This window comes from Sorex fumeus, unplaced genomic scaffold (assembly GCF_029834395.1).
Source record: "Sorex fumeus unplaced genomic scaffold, SorFum_2.1 ptg000050l, whole genome shotgun sequence".
Lineage (NCBI taxonomy): Eukaryota > Metazoa > Chordata > Mammalia > Eulipotyphla > Soricidae > Sorex > Sorex fumeus.
Genome location: NW_026606107.1, coordinates 13,523,093 through 13,538,708, shown reverse-complemented (window position 1 = coordinate 13,538,708; position 15,616 = coordinate 13,523,093). Strand labels below are relative to the sequence as shown.

The window sequence follows — 15,616 nt, the reverse complement described above, 5'->3', positions numbered from 1 at the left end:
AAGAAATTGTTATATGTAATAGTATGTATATATGTGATATATAATAGAGTGTATATATACATATACAAATATATATATAAAATAGAATACTCAGATGTAAAACTAGATGGTATCTTGGTATCTTGCATTTTGTGACAAATTAGATGGGACTAAAAGGGTCATACTAAGTAAAATAAGTCAGTACAAATGCTGGATGACATTGACACGCATTCATATTTGTTACATAAACCTAGGGAATGTACAAATGTCCAATGAAAACAAACCCTTGGACTTTGACAGAACTGAGGTCACCATGTGGGTTGGGAGTGTAGACAGGTGGGAAGTGAGGGGGTTGTCTAGAAATGACTAGATACAGTGGTGGAAATATTTTGCACTTTGTTGGTACTTTAAATACGAAAACATAAACATCATGATTATAAATCTTGTCATCTCAATGATAATAAAATAAATAATTGACTATAAAATTAAAATAATAATCTAGGAAGCCATGGATATAAGTCCTGGGCCAGAGCACATTCCTGAGATACAGAAGCTCCAGTATCCACTGGGGTCCACCTCCATTACAGTGGCTCTGGTGGCATTCAGTACTGCTCAGGAGACTATAATTTTTTTAAAGTACACTTCTTTGATTTGGCACCAAAGCATAGTACAGCCACCTTGTATGCCGCTGACCCAGGTTCAATCCCTGGCATCCCACTGACCACCACCAAGAATGATTCTTGAGCACAGAGCCAAGTGTTGCCCAAAATCAAACAAAAAAAAACAATTCATTGATCCATCAAACATCAAAACAGATAAGACTACTGTATATCTATGATAAAAATAACAAAAATTAGGTAATTAGGTAGGGAAAATTTAAGCATGCCCTGATAAAGTTTGTATTTCATACTTGATGAGATACATTATTTGAGGTTAGACTCTGGTAAGTCAAAGAAATTATTGTAAACCATAAAACAGGAGTAGCACATAAGGTTGTATGTAGAAGGCAACCAATCTCAATTAACAAACTATAAACATAGAAGGTTTTACTTGTAGCAACGTCTTAGTAATCTCTTATACACGGACTTAGTGTTTCATGGTAAGATAAAGAAGTCTTCACTAACTTTCTTCAAACATTTTTTTGATCATTCTGTTAGTAAGCTATTGATAACAAACTATATAAAATAAATTATTGAGGGCCTGCTATGGGGGCAGACTTAAGGAGTTGTTGGGAAACTTGGAGACAATGGTGCAGGGAAGGTGTAATGGTGGTAGTATTGGTATTCGAATATTGAATGCCTGTAACAAATCATCACAAACAACTTTGTAATACACTGTTTGTATAAAGTGTAAGGGAAAATAAAATTTAAAAATATGATAAAAAAAACCATATCAACTTATAGGGAACACATCGGTGGTTTCTAGTGACAGGGAAAGTATGAGGAGTAGGCAACATAGGTAAATTCAGTCTAATGGAACAATTTTCTCTTATAAAATATGTGCTGGGGATACAAAGTACAGCATGGCAACTATGGTTAGCAATTTATTATATATTTTAAAGTTGCTAAAGCAGTAGATCAATGCAAGAAAAATACAATTATCAAATCAAGATATCAATGCAAGAAAAATACAATTCTGTGGTGATGGAATAGAATTATCATGCTAATTATTTTCTGGTATATACATTTATATATGCCAAGTATTTATCTTGTACATCTGAAACTAATATGATGTTGTATGCCAATTGCGTCTAAATGCAAATTTTTTAAATTTTGTTCTCTTTTTGGACCATCGCGATGATGATCAGGGCTAATCCTGGCTCTACACTCAGGAGCTACTTCTGATGGTGCTCAGGGGACCATATAGGATGCTAAGGATCGAACCCTGGTTAGCCACTTCCAAGGCAAGCAACCTAACTGCTGTACTATCTCTCTGGCCCTACAAGTTATTTTTTAAAAAATAAATAGTAATATCACTGTATTTAAAAGGAAAATAAAAATGCTGTGATTACTTTATACCAAAATCCTCGACAAAGTAGATGTAATTAACAAATTCCTTGAGAAACATAAAACAATAGGCGTATCCACGCTTGTTACTTTCATTTCACACAAGATTCTAGGGTAATTATAAAAGAAAAATGCATCTATATGTCACTTTCTTACTTTGTATTTTAATTTTTTATATCTGGGGTTACTTTTCTCCAATTTTTATTTAGGCACTATGATTGATAATATTGTTAACAATAGGGTTTCAAGGCAGATGATGTTCCACTTTACACCCACCACCAGTATTAGCAAAAACTCAACCAATGTCTAAAGGCCTTCTCCTACTGTCTTAACATGCCCACCTTAATAAACTCACTGAAAAATTAAGTATTATACTTAGGGTCACAAGTTTACAGTAGTGAAATTAGACGTATGAGTTCGTTTTTGTTTGTGGGTCACACTCAGATGTGCTTAGATGTGCTTACGACTTTCTCCTAGCTTTGTCCACAGACTCCTGCCAGTGCTTCAAGGACCATATGGAGATCTAGGGATCGAATCTTGGTCAACAATGTTCAAGGAAATGTAATATCTCTCTGGCCCCTAGACATTTTTTATGCACTGGTAATTTTATTTCACACCCAGAAAAGTGCCTAAGACCCTCCACTAATGAACTTATGTTACATTTCTGTGCACCTCATCATACTTCTACACCCAGTCACAAACTTAGTTGGCATTCTCAGAGCTATAAACCAGAGCCAGGTGATTGACGTTATTTTATACCTTCTGTTCTCTTGTTTGGTTTCTCTAATACCACAGATGGATCATATCACCTGGTACTTTTCACACACCATCTGACTTACTTTGCTTAATATGAAACCCTCCCATTCAATCCAAGATGCAGCAAACTGCATGGTTTTATTTTCCTGATGGCTGCATAGTATTACATTGTGCATATTGCCACAATTGCTTTATACATTAATGTATCACTGGATTTTTGGGTTATTTCAAAATATTGACTATTTCACTAAGCACTGTGATAAACATGGGTGTGCATATATCTTTTCAAATGGGAGTTCATATGTTTGGGGGGTAGATGTCAAGAAGTAGAACTGATGGGTCATGTGAAAGCTCTATTCTTGCTTTTGAAGGAGTGGGCCACACATAAAAGTGCTCATGGCCTACTCCATCTCTGTGATCAGAAAAAAAACCCTGACTATACCAGGAGACCATACACAGTGATAGGGATTGAAGAGGCATCGAATGTGTGAAAGACAAGTATTTCAACCCTGGTACTTTCTGTCCAGTCTTCTACTTTTACTTTTTTGAGAAATATCCATAATGTTTTTTATAGAGGCTGAATCAACAATAGTGCCACCAATAGTGAATGAGGGTTCCTTTGCACCATATCTCCACCAATATTGGTTGTTTTCAGTCTTTTTGATAAATGCCTTTTTCACTGATGTATGGATGATATGTCACTGTTGTTTTGATTTGCATTTACCTGATAGTGAGTGAAAATGAACACATTTTCATATGCCTATTGGATGTCCATATGCTCTCTTTGGGAAAATATGATCATTTCTTCTTGCCATTTTCAATGGGATTATTGTGCTTCATTGTTGCTAATCTGTTTTTTTCTTCTTTTTGGGTAATACCCGGAAATGCTCAGAAGTTACTCCTGGCTCTGCACTCAGGAATTACTCCTGGAGGTGCTCGGGGGACCATATGGGATTCTGGGAATTGAATCCAGGTCGGCCACCTGCAAGGACAATGCCCTACCCCGTTGTGCTATCACTCCAGCCCTGTTGCTGATCGTTGTGAGTGCTTTATATTTTTAATATACTACTTTATCTAGTATTGTTTGCAAATATCTTCTCCCATTTGGCAGTGTTTTTTATTTTAGTACAAGTTTCTTTTGCCATGATAAAACTTTTAAATTTGATGTCATCCCATTTATTTTTTATTGTTATTTTAGCCAATAAAATAAAATCAGTGAAAATATCTATGAACTTCTTGTTTTGGACCTATGTTTTTCTGGATCTATGATATCTGCCTATATTTTTATCAACGTACTTGATGGATTTTGGTCTATCTAAAAGTATTTCATATATTTTCCTTTTATATTTAAAATTCGTTTAATATATTTTAAATTGGATTTTTGTATAGTGTGAGATCAAATTCAATTTCATATTTTTGCAGGTGGCTATATAATTTTCCCAACTAATTTTTGAGCAAATGTCCTTCCTCCAATTCAGTCAACTAGGCTAACTGTCAAAAAAAAACTAGGCTAACTGTCCAACTAGGCTAACTAGATTAACTGTCCATAAATCTGAACATTCATTTGTAAGATATTCTACTGCATTTGTCTGAGGGTTTACTTTTATCCTAGTAAGTAAGGTAAGTAAAGTAAAGGCCCTCCCGTTGATCATCAATTTGCTTGAGCGGGCCCAGTAACGTCTCCATTGGAGACTTTGTTGTTACTGTGTCTGGCATATCGAATACATCACGGGGAGCTTGCCAGACTCTGCCGTGTGGGCGAGATACTCTCGGTAGCTTGCCGGGCTCTCCGAGTGGGGCGGAGGAATCGAACTCGGGTCGGCCATGTTGGCTGCGTGCAAGGCAAACGCCCTACCGCTGTGCTATCGCTCCAGCCCATATCCTAGTACCATACTATTTCATTAAGATTGCTTTATAGTAGAAACAAAATATGAGATTAATACCCAAGAACAGCTGAGATCAACACCAGGAGAATTACTCCATAGCTTAGAGGCCAGCCAGGCATTCTAGGGGAAAGGGCAGCTCAGATAGAGAAGGGAGCACCAAATAAAGGGTGTTTGGAGGATCCTCCCAGGAGGGGAGATGCATGTTGAAAGTAGACTATGGACTGAACATGTTTGCCACTCAAAGCCTCTTTTGCAGACCACAACACTCAAAAGGAGAGAGAGAACACAAGGGGTTGCCCTGCCACAGAGGCAGGGTGAGATGGGAGGGATGGGGGTGGGAGGGATATTATCCATGGTGGTGGAAAATGGGCACTGGTGGAGGGATGGGTATTTGATCATTGTATAATCGAAACCCAAGCACAAAAAATTGTAAATCTACAACTGTACCTCATGGTGTTTCACTAAAAATAAAAATAAATAAATAAGTAAAAAATAAATAAAAAAAAACAAATGTTAAAAATAAATATAATGATGAATACAAAAAATATTGCTTTATAGTATTCTTCATCGATTTGCTCGAGCGGGCACCAGTAACGTCTCCATTGTGAGACTTGTTGTTACTGTTTTTGGCATATCGAATACACCACGGGGAACTTGCCAGGCTCTGCCGAGCGGGCAAGATACTCTCGGTAGCTTGCCGGGCTCTCCGAGAAGGATGGAGGAATCGAACACAATTCAGCTATGTGCAAGGTAAATGCCCTACCCGCTGTGCTATTGCTCCAGCTTTATAGTGTAATTTAAATTAAAAATGCAATAATCCCCATTTTTTTCCTCAGAATTGCTTACTATTCAGGGAAGCTTATGATTTTATATCACGATCACGATCACGACCACCCTGTTGTCCTAGCCCTGAGATTTTTTTTTTTAAAGTGCCATATTCAAGGCTTTTTTCAGGGTTAGGAGAATGAGACCCATCATTGTTACTGGTATTTGGCATATTGGGTATACCACGGGGAGTTTGCCAGACTCTGCCGTGTGGGCATGTTACATTTGGTAGCCTGCCAGTTTGACCAAATTAGGAATGAGATGATAAGAGGTCGCGCGGCCGCAAATGCGGCCGCGCGCTTCCGGGAGCTGAGTGTGATAATCTCTGGATCCTGGCCGTTGTTGGAGTTACACGGCAGTTGGTGGGTGTAACTGTCTAGTTACTGGCAGGTCCAGTCCCAAACTGTGCAGGCTTGGAGATCTCAGCCCCGGGTCCCACACACCTGGGTTCCTCTGTCAGTTCTTTTATGCGTGAGGCTCGTCCAAGTGTGTGGAGAGTGGTCCCAGCATGGCCTTGGCTGGGCCTCGTTGGTCTTCAGCTGTTGGGCCCTGGTGGAGACAGTCAGGCATAGGGTAGGAGACTCTGCCTTGTTCTCTCCTAGGAGCTGAGTGTGATGATCTCTGGATCCTGGCCGTTGTTGGAGTTACACGGCAGTTGGTGGGTGTAACTGTCTAGTTACTGGCAGGTCCAGTCCCAAACTGTGCAGGCTTGGAGATCTCAGCCCCGGGTCCCACACACCTGGGTTCCTCTGTCAGTTCTTTTATGCGTGAGGCTCGTCCAAGTGTGTGGAGAGTGGTCCCAGCATGGCCTTGGCTGGGCCTCGTTGGTCTTCAGCTGTTGGGCCCTGGTGGAGACAGTCAGGCATAGGGTAGGAGACTCTGCCTTGTTCTCTCCTAGGAGCTGAGTGTGATGATCTCTGGATCCTGGCCGTTGTTGGAGTTACACGGCAGTTGGTGGGTGTAACTGTCTAGTTACTGGCAGGTCCAGTCCCAAACTGTGCAGGCTTGGAGATCTCAGCCCCGGGTCCCACACACCTGGGTTCCTCTGTCAGTTCTTTTATGCATGAGGCTCGTCCAAGTGTGTGGAGAGTGGTCCACACACAAAAATTTATATGATTTTATATAAATTTGAATATAATTTGTTCTAAGTCCTTGAAGATTGTCACTGAATTTTTTCTGGAATGAATCTCTATAATGTTTTTGAAAAGGCAGTCATTTTGACAACTATAACTCTTCTAAATCATGAATAGGAAATATATTTTTTCCTGGTGTCCTATTTCATTCAATATTAATCTAGTTTTCAATGTGCATCATCTTTTATTTTATTTATCTACTTGTTTTTTGGGGGGCCACACCCAATGGTTCTCAGGTCTTACTACTGGGTCTGAGTTCAGGGATTACTACTGACAGTGCTCAGGGAACCGGTAGGTGCCAGGAACCAAACCCAGGTCAGTGTTATGCAAGGAAAGTGCCCTGAGATCTCTACTCTCTCTCCAGCTCTACCTTCTGAAAGTTTATTTCTAGGTATTTAAGGTTTTTTTTTCTTTGTTTATTTTATATTGTAAGTGGAGTAGACTTTTTAACTTCTTTTTCTTCTATTTCATTGTTTTGGTGTTTTAATTTATCTTGGGGGGGGTCCACACCTGGCTGTTCTCATGATTTACTTTTCACTCAGGGATCACTCCTGCCATGGATCAGGGGACTGTATTGGGTGCCAGGGATCAAACTTGGGTTGGTTGCGTGCAAGGAAAACATATCATCCCCTGTACTATGTAAGTTTTCTGTTTTTTTCCACTTTATTTAAGCACCGTGGTTTACAAAGTTGTTTATGATGAGTTTTTTACAAGCATTCAATATTCTAACAGCAACTTTATCACCATTGTGTTCTTCCCCTGACCACTGTTCCCATTTTCCCTACCACCCCTCAAGTCTGACCCCATAGTAGGCCCAAAATAATTTCTCTGATATTGCTTGTTATCATTAAATGGCTATTGGAATTATCAAAAAAACTTGAGTAAAATAAAATTTGTGAAGATTGTTTTACAACACCATGGGGACAATAAGTCATTATCTGAGGGTTTACTAAGTTGTTGTTGCTAGTTAAGCTTTCTGCATTAATGATTTTGTAAATAGAATTAGCTTTTACATTAGAAACCATGCAATATTGTGTTCTTCTACTAGGATGTTATTATTGTTGAGTTTTTAATCATGAAAGAACATTAAATTTTATCAAAGGCAATTTTTACATCAATTGATATAATCACATATTTTACTCTTCCTTTTGTTTTTATAGTTTATTATATTTTATTTGATACATTTTAGAATACTTGGAATGAATTACACTTGCTAATTATTAATAATTCTTTGATATGTTGTTGGAATAATTTTGATAAATTTTGTTGAAGATTTTTGTGTTAAAGTTCATCAGGAATGTCATTCTGTAATTATCTTTTAAAGTGCTAAAGTGCTATCTGTATACTTTTGGATTTAGGAGAATTTTGGCTTCATAGAAATTCTTAGGATGAATATCTTCTTCAATATTTTGGAAGAGATTGAGGTATATAAGTAGTAATTATTCTTTGAAGATTTTATAGAACTCACTAGTAATTATCTAAACGTGGAATGTTATATCTGATTAATAAAGATTCATTTTTAATTTTTTTGGTTAATCTGCTTAGCTTTTCCACCTCTTCTATCTTGGAAGTTGGTATGGTTGTAAGAATTCATTCATTTTTATAGTTTCTTCTTATTAGTGACATGGAGTTGTTCATATTAACCTTTTATCTTTTATATTTTTGGGTATCTTGTAATTTCTCTCCTTCTGTCTCTTATCTTTCTTTTTTAATGTAGGAGTATTGCTATTTATTCAGCCATTGATTAGGCTGATTGAGTTGGACATGAACTCCACTTTGGACTTTATTTTTTCTATTGAGTATATGTAAGTGTTTTTGAAATCCTTTTTATTCTTTGGAAAAAATCTCCTGGTTTTATTTACCCTATTCCTAAATTTCCATATTATTTACTTCTGTTCTAATTTTAAAATTTCTTTTCTTCTACCAACATTTTAGGCAGTTAGTTCTGTATTTCCATACTAAGATGTGCTTAAGTCTTACTCCTCGCTCTGTGCTCAGAGATCACTCCTGTCTGGGCTCAAAGAACTGTAATTAGTGCCAGGAATAGAACTGAATAGAACAAGAGTCAAGTACAAGTCAAGTACAAGATAGTACTTGGTGTACTCTCTCTCTCTCTCTCTCTCTCTCTCTCTCTCTCTCTCTCTCTCTCTGGCTATTCTAACTACTTTGGATCCAGTTGCTCTTTTTGAAGTTTCTCAAGAATGTTTTATTATTTCATTGATTTGAATTTTACCTCTATCCTGATGTAAGCTTGCAGTGCTATGAAATACTTAACACACTTAATCCTGCTTTTGTTTCATCACATAATTCTCGTAGGTTGTATATTCATTTTCATTCATTTCAAGAGATATTTTTTCCTTTATTAATCTTTGACCTAATATCTATTTAACAGTATACCTTTGAGTTTCCAACTGCTGGAGTTTTCCCCACCTTTACGTAGTGTACCTTATCTTTGAAATTGCTGATTTGTTTTTTGTTTTTTGTTTTTTTCCTATTCTGCTGCTGAGTATTACTACAGAATTCTTCAGTCCTTCTTTTTCTGGTTTAGTTATTTCTGTCATTTTTCATGTCAATATTTCATTGAATTTACTGCTTCTTCCAATGAGTCCCTTATTTCAGTAGACATTGAGAGTGTCACTGCTATGAAGTTATTTTTAAGGAGTTTAAAATATTATTAAGTAGCTGAGGATTTTCTCGGGTTTCTGTTTTATTTCTGCCCTATTGATGTAGAAAAATTTCTTTATTAAAAATTATCCTGGTGTTTTGGGGGGAGCTACGGATTGAGCCCCAGTTTTCAGTTGGCCTGAGCAGCAATCCCATGTCCCTATTAATAATCATCATACCTGTGATTCTGCTCATTTAAGGCAGCCATTGATGACTGGTAAGGATTTGTTATGTGCTTTTAAGATATAACTGGTGCACTTCTGGGGCTATCTCCCAAGGGTGCAAAAAAGCACATTAGAAATGACACCTGCACCTGTATGTTCATTGCAGCACTGTTAACAACCTAAGTGCCTGAGAACAGAAGACTGGTTAAAGAAACTTTGGAACATCTACACAATGGAATACTATGAAGCTGTTAGGGAAGATGAAGTGATGATATTTACTTGTAAGTGGATGGTCATGGAGAGTATCATGCTAAGTGAAATGAGTCAGAAAGAGAGAGTCAGAGATAGAATAACTGCACTCATTGCACTCATTTGTGGAATATAAAATAACATAATATGAGACTAATACCCAGGGACAATAGACACAAGGGCCCAGGAATACTGCTCTATAGTTGGAAAACTGCCTCATGAGCTAGGGAAGAAGGCAGCTAGAATGGAAAAGAGATCACTATGTCAATGATGGTTGTAGGGATTGTTCGTTCATGATGGGAGATATGTGCTAAAATTAAATAAAGGACCAAATGTAATAAACTCTCAGTATCTATATTGCAAATCATAATGTCCAAAAGTAGAGAGAGAGTGTCGGGGAAATTGTCTGCCATAGAGGTCACTTGATCACTTGACTTCCCGTTAATCATTGATTTGCTCGAGCGGGCGCCAGTAACATCTCCATTTGTCCCTGTCGCGTGCTAGTGTAGCCCAATGGCGTCTGTTCGCTCTAGGAACATGAAGAGCCTCAAACCAATCGTTCATGATCTTGATGAAGAAGTCTGACCATCTGGTAGATGGGCGGCCACGAGGTCTTTCGACATCCCGTGGAATCCAGTCGGTAACAGCTCTAGTCCAGCGGTCGTTTTTAAATCTCATTACATGACCAGCCCATCTGATTTTTGACACCTTGACAAATGAGACAGTGTCCCTGATTCTTGATCGTGGATGGATGTCGGAACTCTGGACTCTTTCTCTCATTTGAGTGAAACATGATATTCCAAGTATAGCTCTTTCAATTCCTCTTTGGGAAACCCGAATAGTGTTCTCATCCTGTTTGCATAGGGCCCAGGTCTCTGAGGCGTATGTTAATGCATGAAGAACAGTGGAATCAAAGATATGTGCCCAGAGCTGGAGGTTCTTCGTCCTCTTAGCTATTTCTTCGATGTTCTTGAAGGTGTTCCAAGCTGCTTTCTTCCTCCTGCGCAGCTCGGGTGCCAGGTCATTTGTCATGTTGACTTCTTGACCTAGGTACACATAGCTGTTGCATTCGGAGATGGTTGTTCCGTTGAGAGCAAATGGGGCGTCAGGAACGAGGCTGTTTCTCATAAACATTGTCTTCGTAAGATTCAGCTGTAGACCGACCTTTCCACACTCACGGTCGAAGTCGGCCAGCATTTGTGCCACTTGGCTGATGTTTGGTGTTATTAAAACAATGTCATCAGCAAAGCGGAGGTGGTGTAGTTGCCGACCATCTATTTTCACTCCCATTCCTTCCCATTCTAGTTGTCACATGATGTTCTTGAGGGTGGCACTGAAGAGTTTCGGTGAAATGGTATCACCCTGCCAAACCCCTCTCTTGACATCGATAATTACTTCTTTGTAGAATGATGAGATCCTGGTAGTGAATCCACAATACAGCTCACGGAGGATCTTGATGTATTGAGCTTGAATGCCCTGATTGGCTACGGCTTCAATGACCGCTTCTGTCTCAACAGAATCAAAGGCCTTCTTTAAATCAATGAACGTTAAACAGAGCGGCATCTTGAACTCCCGAGAAACCTCAATGAGCTTGGTTATTGTGTGGATATGGTCGATGGTGCTGAATCCTTTGTGGAACCCGGCTTGCTCGCATGGTTGTCCTTCATCTAGTGTTCTGCCAATCCTGTTCAGGATGACTCGAGTGAACAACTTGTAGATGACAGACAATAGGCAGATCGGGCAATAGTTGCCAATGTCATGGATGTCTCCCTTCTTGCCCCACCCTACCCTGCCCTGTCTGCTTCCACCAACTACCAGAGACCCAGGGATTGGATTGCGCACAGAAGACCCACCCTACCCCTACTGGGACCAGATAAAAAACCCACTGGAAGACCTCCACTACCCAGCCGCCACCACACTCCAGGACACTTTCCGTACCCACGTGGCAGCTCCGGCCAAGACTCATGCACGACTGAAGACCCGCAGAACAAGATAAGGGGAATTCTCTGAGACCTTGGGCTCAAGGCTCAACGGACCCAGGAACAGAGATTCTCTGCTTGCTCCCACCAACCACAGGTGACAAAGGGATTATAATCAGGAGTCCCACCCTACCCTGCCCTGCCCTGTCTGCTTCCACCAACCACCAGAGGCCCAGGGATCGGATTGCGCACAGAAGACCCACCCTACCCCTACCGGGATCAGATAAATACCCCACTGGCAGACCTCCACTACCGACACTACCTCCACTACCCAGCCGCTGCCACACTCCAGGACGCTTTCCGCACGACACATCATAAGACACTAAAAACCCATCTTCCGGAATTGCCCTACCATATTTGATAGGGTTCAAATATGGTAACACCTACGAGGCTGATTAGAGGTCGCCTCAAAAGCCTCTATTCCTCTCAGAAAGACTGGCAAGCTACCGAGAGTATTCTGCCTGCATGGAAGAGCCTGGCAAGCTATCCGTTGTGTATTCGATATGCCAAAACCAGTAATTACAATGGGTCTCATTCACCTGACCCTGAAGGCTTCACCAACATGGCAGCACTGAGAAGGATGAGAAAGGAGAGGCCAATAAAATCTCAAGGCCGAACTAGGCTGCCACAACGAAGGAAGATAAAAATGATCATCTGTACTTTCAATGCACATATGCTAGCATCAGATGCATCCATTGAGGACCTGATGGTACAAGCGCGAAAGATCAAGTACGACATCATTGGCCTGACCGAGACAAGAAGGCTCCAATCTCATCATGCCGTTTTCGATACTTAAGAAGAATTGTTCCTCGGAACATGTGATAAAAGAGGTGTCGGAGGCATCAGTGTCCTTGTCAACACAAACTTGGCCATGAGCGTTGATTCATTCGAATGCCAAACAACCCGAATCAGACGTTTACATTTGAATAGATGTGGCTCACTGCCTGCAGTTTCTATCTCCGTTGTCTATGCACCAACATCTAATTATGATAAAGGAGAAATTGAGAAGTTCTACATGGAGCTGGAGAAGTTCTATAAAGAAGACCACACCTTCTACAAGATCATTGTGGGTGATTTTAATGCCAAGATAGAACCTAGAAGATCAGCTGAAGAGCTTCACATTGGAACCCATGGCCTAGAATGGAACCAACAGGGTGAGAGACTGTCTGAGTTCATCATGTCGACCAAGACCATCCATGGTAACTCACAGTTCCAGAAGGCTGAATCTAAACATTGGACATGGGAGTCTCCTGGTGGACGATTCCACAACGAAATAGACCACATCATATTCAATCGACAGTTTTGCCTGACCGATGTCCCTGTTGTCCCAAAATTCCAAACGGGATCGGAGCACCATCTCCTTCGTGCAAAATTCTACTTAACAGAGCAGGGAGAAAGGGTCGCAAAGTTTAAGAAGAGAACTCCTAGAACGGCCACCAATGGGAGCTCTTTGGCACTATTGCGGCATCATGGGAAGATGCCATTGTTGACAACATTGACGAGGAATACGATCGACTAGTTCAGCACCTCCATGATTGTGCGAGGAACGCCAAGAGAGAGATAGCCACAAAAAAATGCCTGTCTTCAAAAACTCTTGAGCTTATTCGCCAACGTGGTTTGGCACATGCCTCAGTCAACCACAAGCGAATTTCCGAGCTCGCAAAGCAGTGCAGAGATGCGATCAAGGAAGACCTCAATGATAGAAGAGCAGAACTGCTGGTAGATGTGGCAGAAGCTGGGAAAAGTATTCGTAATGCCCGCCTGTTGTTCGCCAACTGCAAGACCAAGATGACTGCCCTCCGACGTCCTGATGGATCTATCACATCCTCCAGTACGGCAATGGAGAAGATTATCCATGACTTCTACTCAAATCTCTTCGATAGCCATGTCCACTTGCCGACATACCAAATTCCACAGGATGAATATGTCATTCCCAATGTTTTCCCTTTCGAAATCTGACAGGCCATTTCGTCAGTAAAGAAATGAACAGCACCCGGCCCAGACAAGGTCAGACCTGAACACCTGAAGAACCTGCCGTCAGTACTCATCAATACGCTGGCTCGGCTCTTCACACGCTACCTGTCTGAATGCAAGATTCCATCCCAATGGAAACCAGCAGGACTGTACTACTGCATGGGGTGGGATGAGGATGTACTACTGCATAGAGGCATGGGGAGAATTGGGATAGGGGTGATACTGGGGATATTGGTGGTGGAAAATGTGCACTAGTGTAGAGATAGGTGTTCGATCATTGTATGACTGAAACTCAAACATGAAAGCTCTGTAACTGTATATCACAGCGATTCAATACAAGTAAAAAAAAATAAAGTATATAACTGGTGCATAACTCTGAATTATGTGCAAATGAATAATAAAAGGGGATTTGTGTCACCAGAGTCCTGTAGTTTCTATAGAAACAGATTCTAGCTGTCTTGAGCTCTGGCCCAGGGCTCAAAGTTGCTGTTTTTTGATATGGTATCTCAGTTGATGTGGCATCGCAGTGATACAAAATGGCATCACAGTTGTAACTGATTTAGGCAATGCCCGGAGACCGTGGTCACATATATCCAATAATAGCTGTTTAGCAAACTGATCTTCATAGCTACCATGGAGTTTTACATCTGCTATTACTAGTTTGGAAACGAGATGGGTGCTATGATTTTGGCTTGTTTGGATAGAGCTTACCTCTAGAGTGTCTGCTACCTATTGCAGTCTGTGTGTTGGCAGCTCCCAACTGCAGTCTTAGGAATGAATGGTTGCCCTCAACTGTATGTTGGGGTTAACTGTGCCCACCCTATATGTGCTGTGTAGTTCCAGTTTGCAGTTTCTTTCTGATATGCTGTTACATGCAGGCATAAGTCTAGAACTCTATGGACCCTTTGAATTCAGTGTGTTCCATCTTTGGTTGGAGATTAAGTCCAGTGCACCTGAGTCAGTTTTAAACTCAGTAGATTATGGTATAGAACATAAATCAATTTATAAATCTATAAATCAGTTTTGATCAGCACCCTCCTACCTTAGCATTTTATTTCTGGTACCAGCGTGCTGGTCCCTTTTGTTGAGATTTTGTTTCTTTTCTCTTAACACCAGGGGAAGCTCTAAGTTAACTGAACATAGTAACTATGCCCTTTGTAAATATTTATTCTTAAATAGAATCACTGGCTTCAGAAAATAAAAAAATTCTACCCAGATAATGTATCGACCTATTAACCATACTATAATTTGGACATTTAAGTGGTATGAAAATATATTACTTTTTAGTTGTGATAGTAGTCCTTCCACCACTGGAGTGTTGATTATGAGATGAATATATTTCTTGTCTCAATTTCGAGAGTTCCTTAAAGATAAGCATTAGAAAAGATTAGAAGCATGAGAGAATTAGATTTCATAATTTAACAATATTACTAATACATTATTTTGCTTCCTTCCTTCCTTTTTTGTCCTTTATGTGAGAATTTTCTAATCCCACTTATAAAATACCACATATTTTCACTTCATGCTATTTAACAAATTACATTATATGCTTTTTCAGGAATCCACTGTCATAGAATCTCACATTTGCACTATTACATGAGAGTATAACATGACAATGAACATGTCTTTCAGGATAATTATGTGAAAGTTCTTGTTATAAAAAGCTTGGAAATTATAGTTCTAGGAAAGCAGTATGGACACTATAATATTCAAGCAAGTGTTATTTTCTAAGATAAAGTTTATTATTAAATTTCATGAAAAGTTTCATTGTTCAAAATAGTAATACAGTATTAGCCACTGAAAATAGTGAGAAACACTTCCTTGACAACGCTGTTAATCTAGTACAGATCTTACCATCTCACTGGAAGCTTCATTGCTAGTGAGACAAAATCAGTTTCTTAAAATTCACTTAGTGTTTGCTTCAATTTTAACTTTCATTTTGAATTATTTCTTCTGTAATAAGAACATTTTACAAACATGCTATTTCGTGAGTGTAAATTT

At 39.7% G+C, this 15,616-nt stretch overlaps 1 protein-coding gene across 1 annotated transcript in view; it reads right to left on the bottom strand.

Annotated features, from left to right (window-relative positions):
• POF1B (POF1B actin binding protein) overlaps positions 1–15,616 on the bottom strand; it is a 135,306-nt gene that overhangs the window by 8,873 nt on the left and 110,817 nt on the right. The window contains exon 15 of the mRNA XM_056124182.1: positions 14,896–14,978. Within this exon, the coding sequence (XP_055980157.1) occupies positions 14,896–14,978 (83 nt within the window). The remainder of the gene's footprint in view (positions 1–14,895; positions 14,979–15,616) is intronic.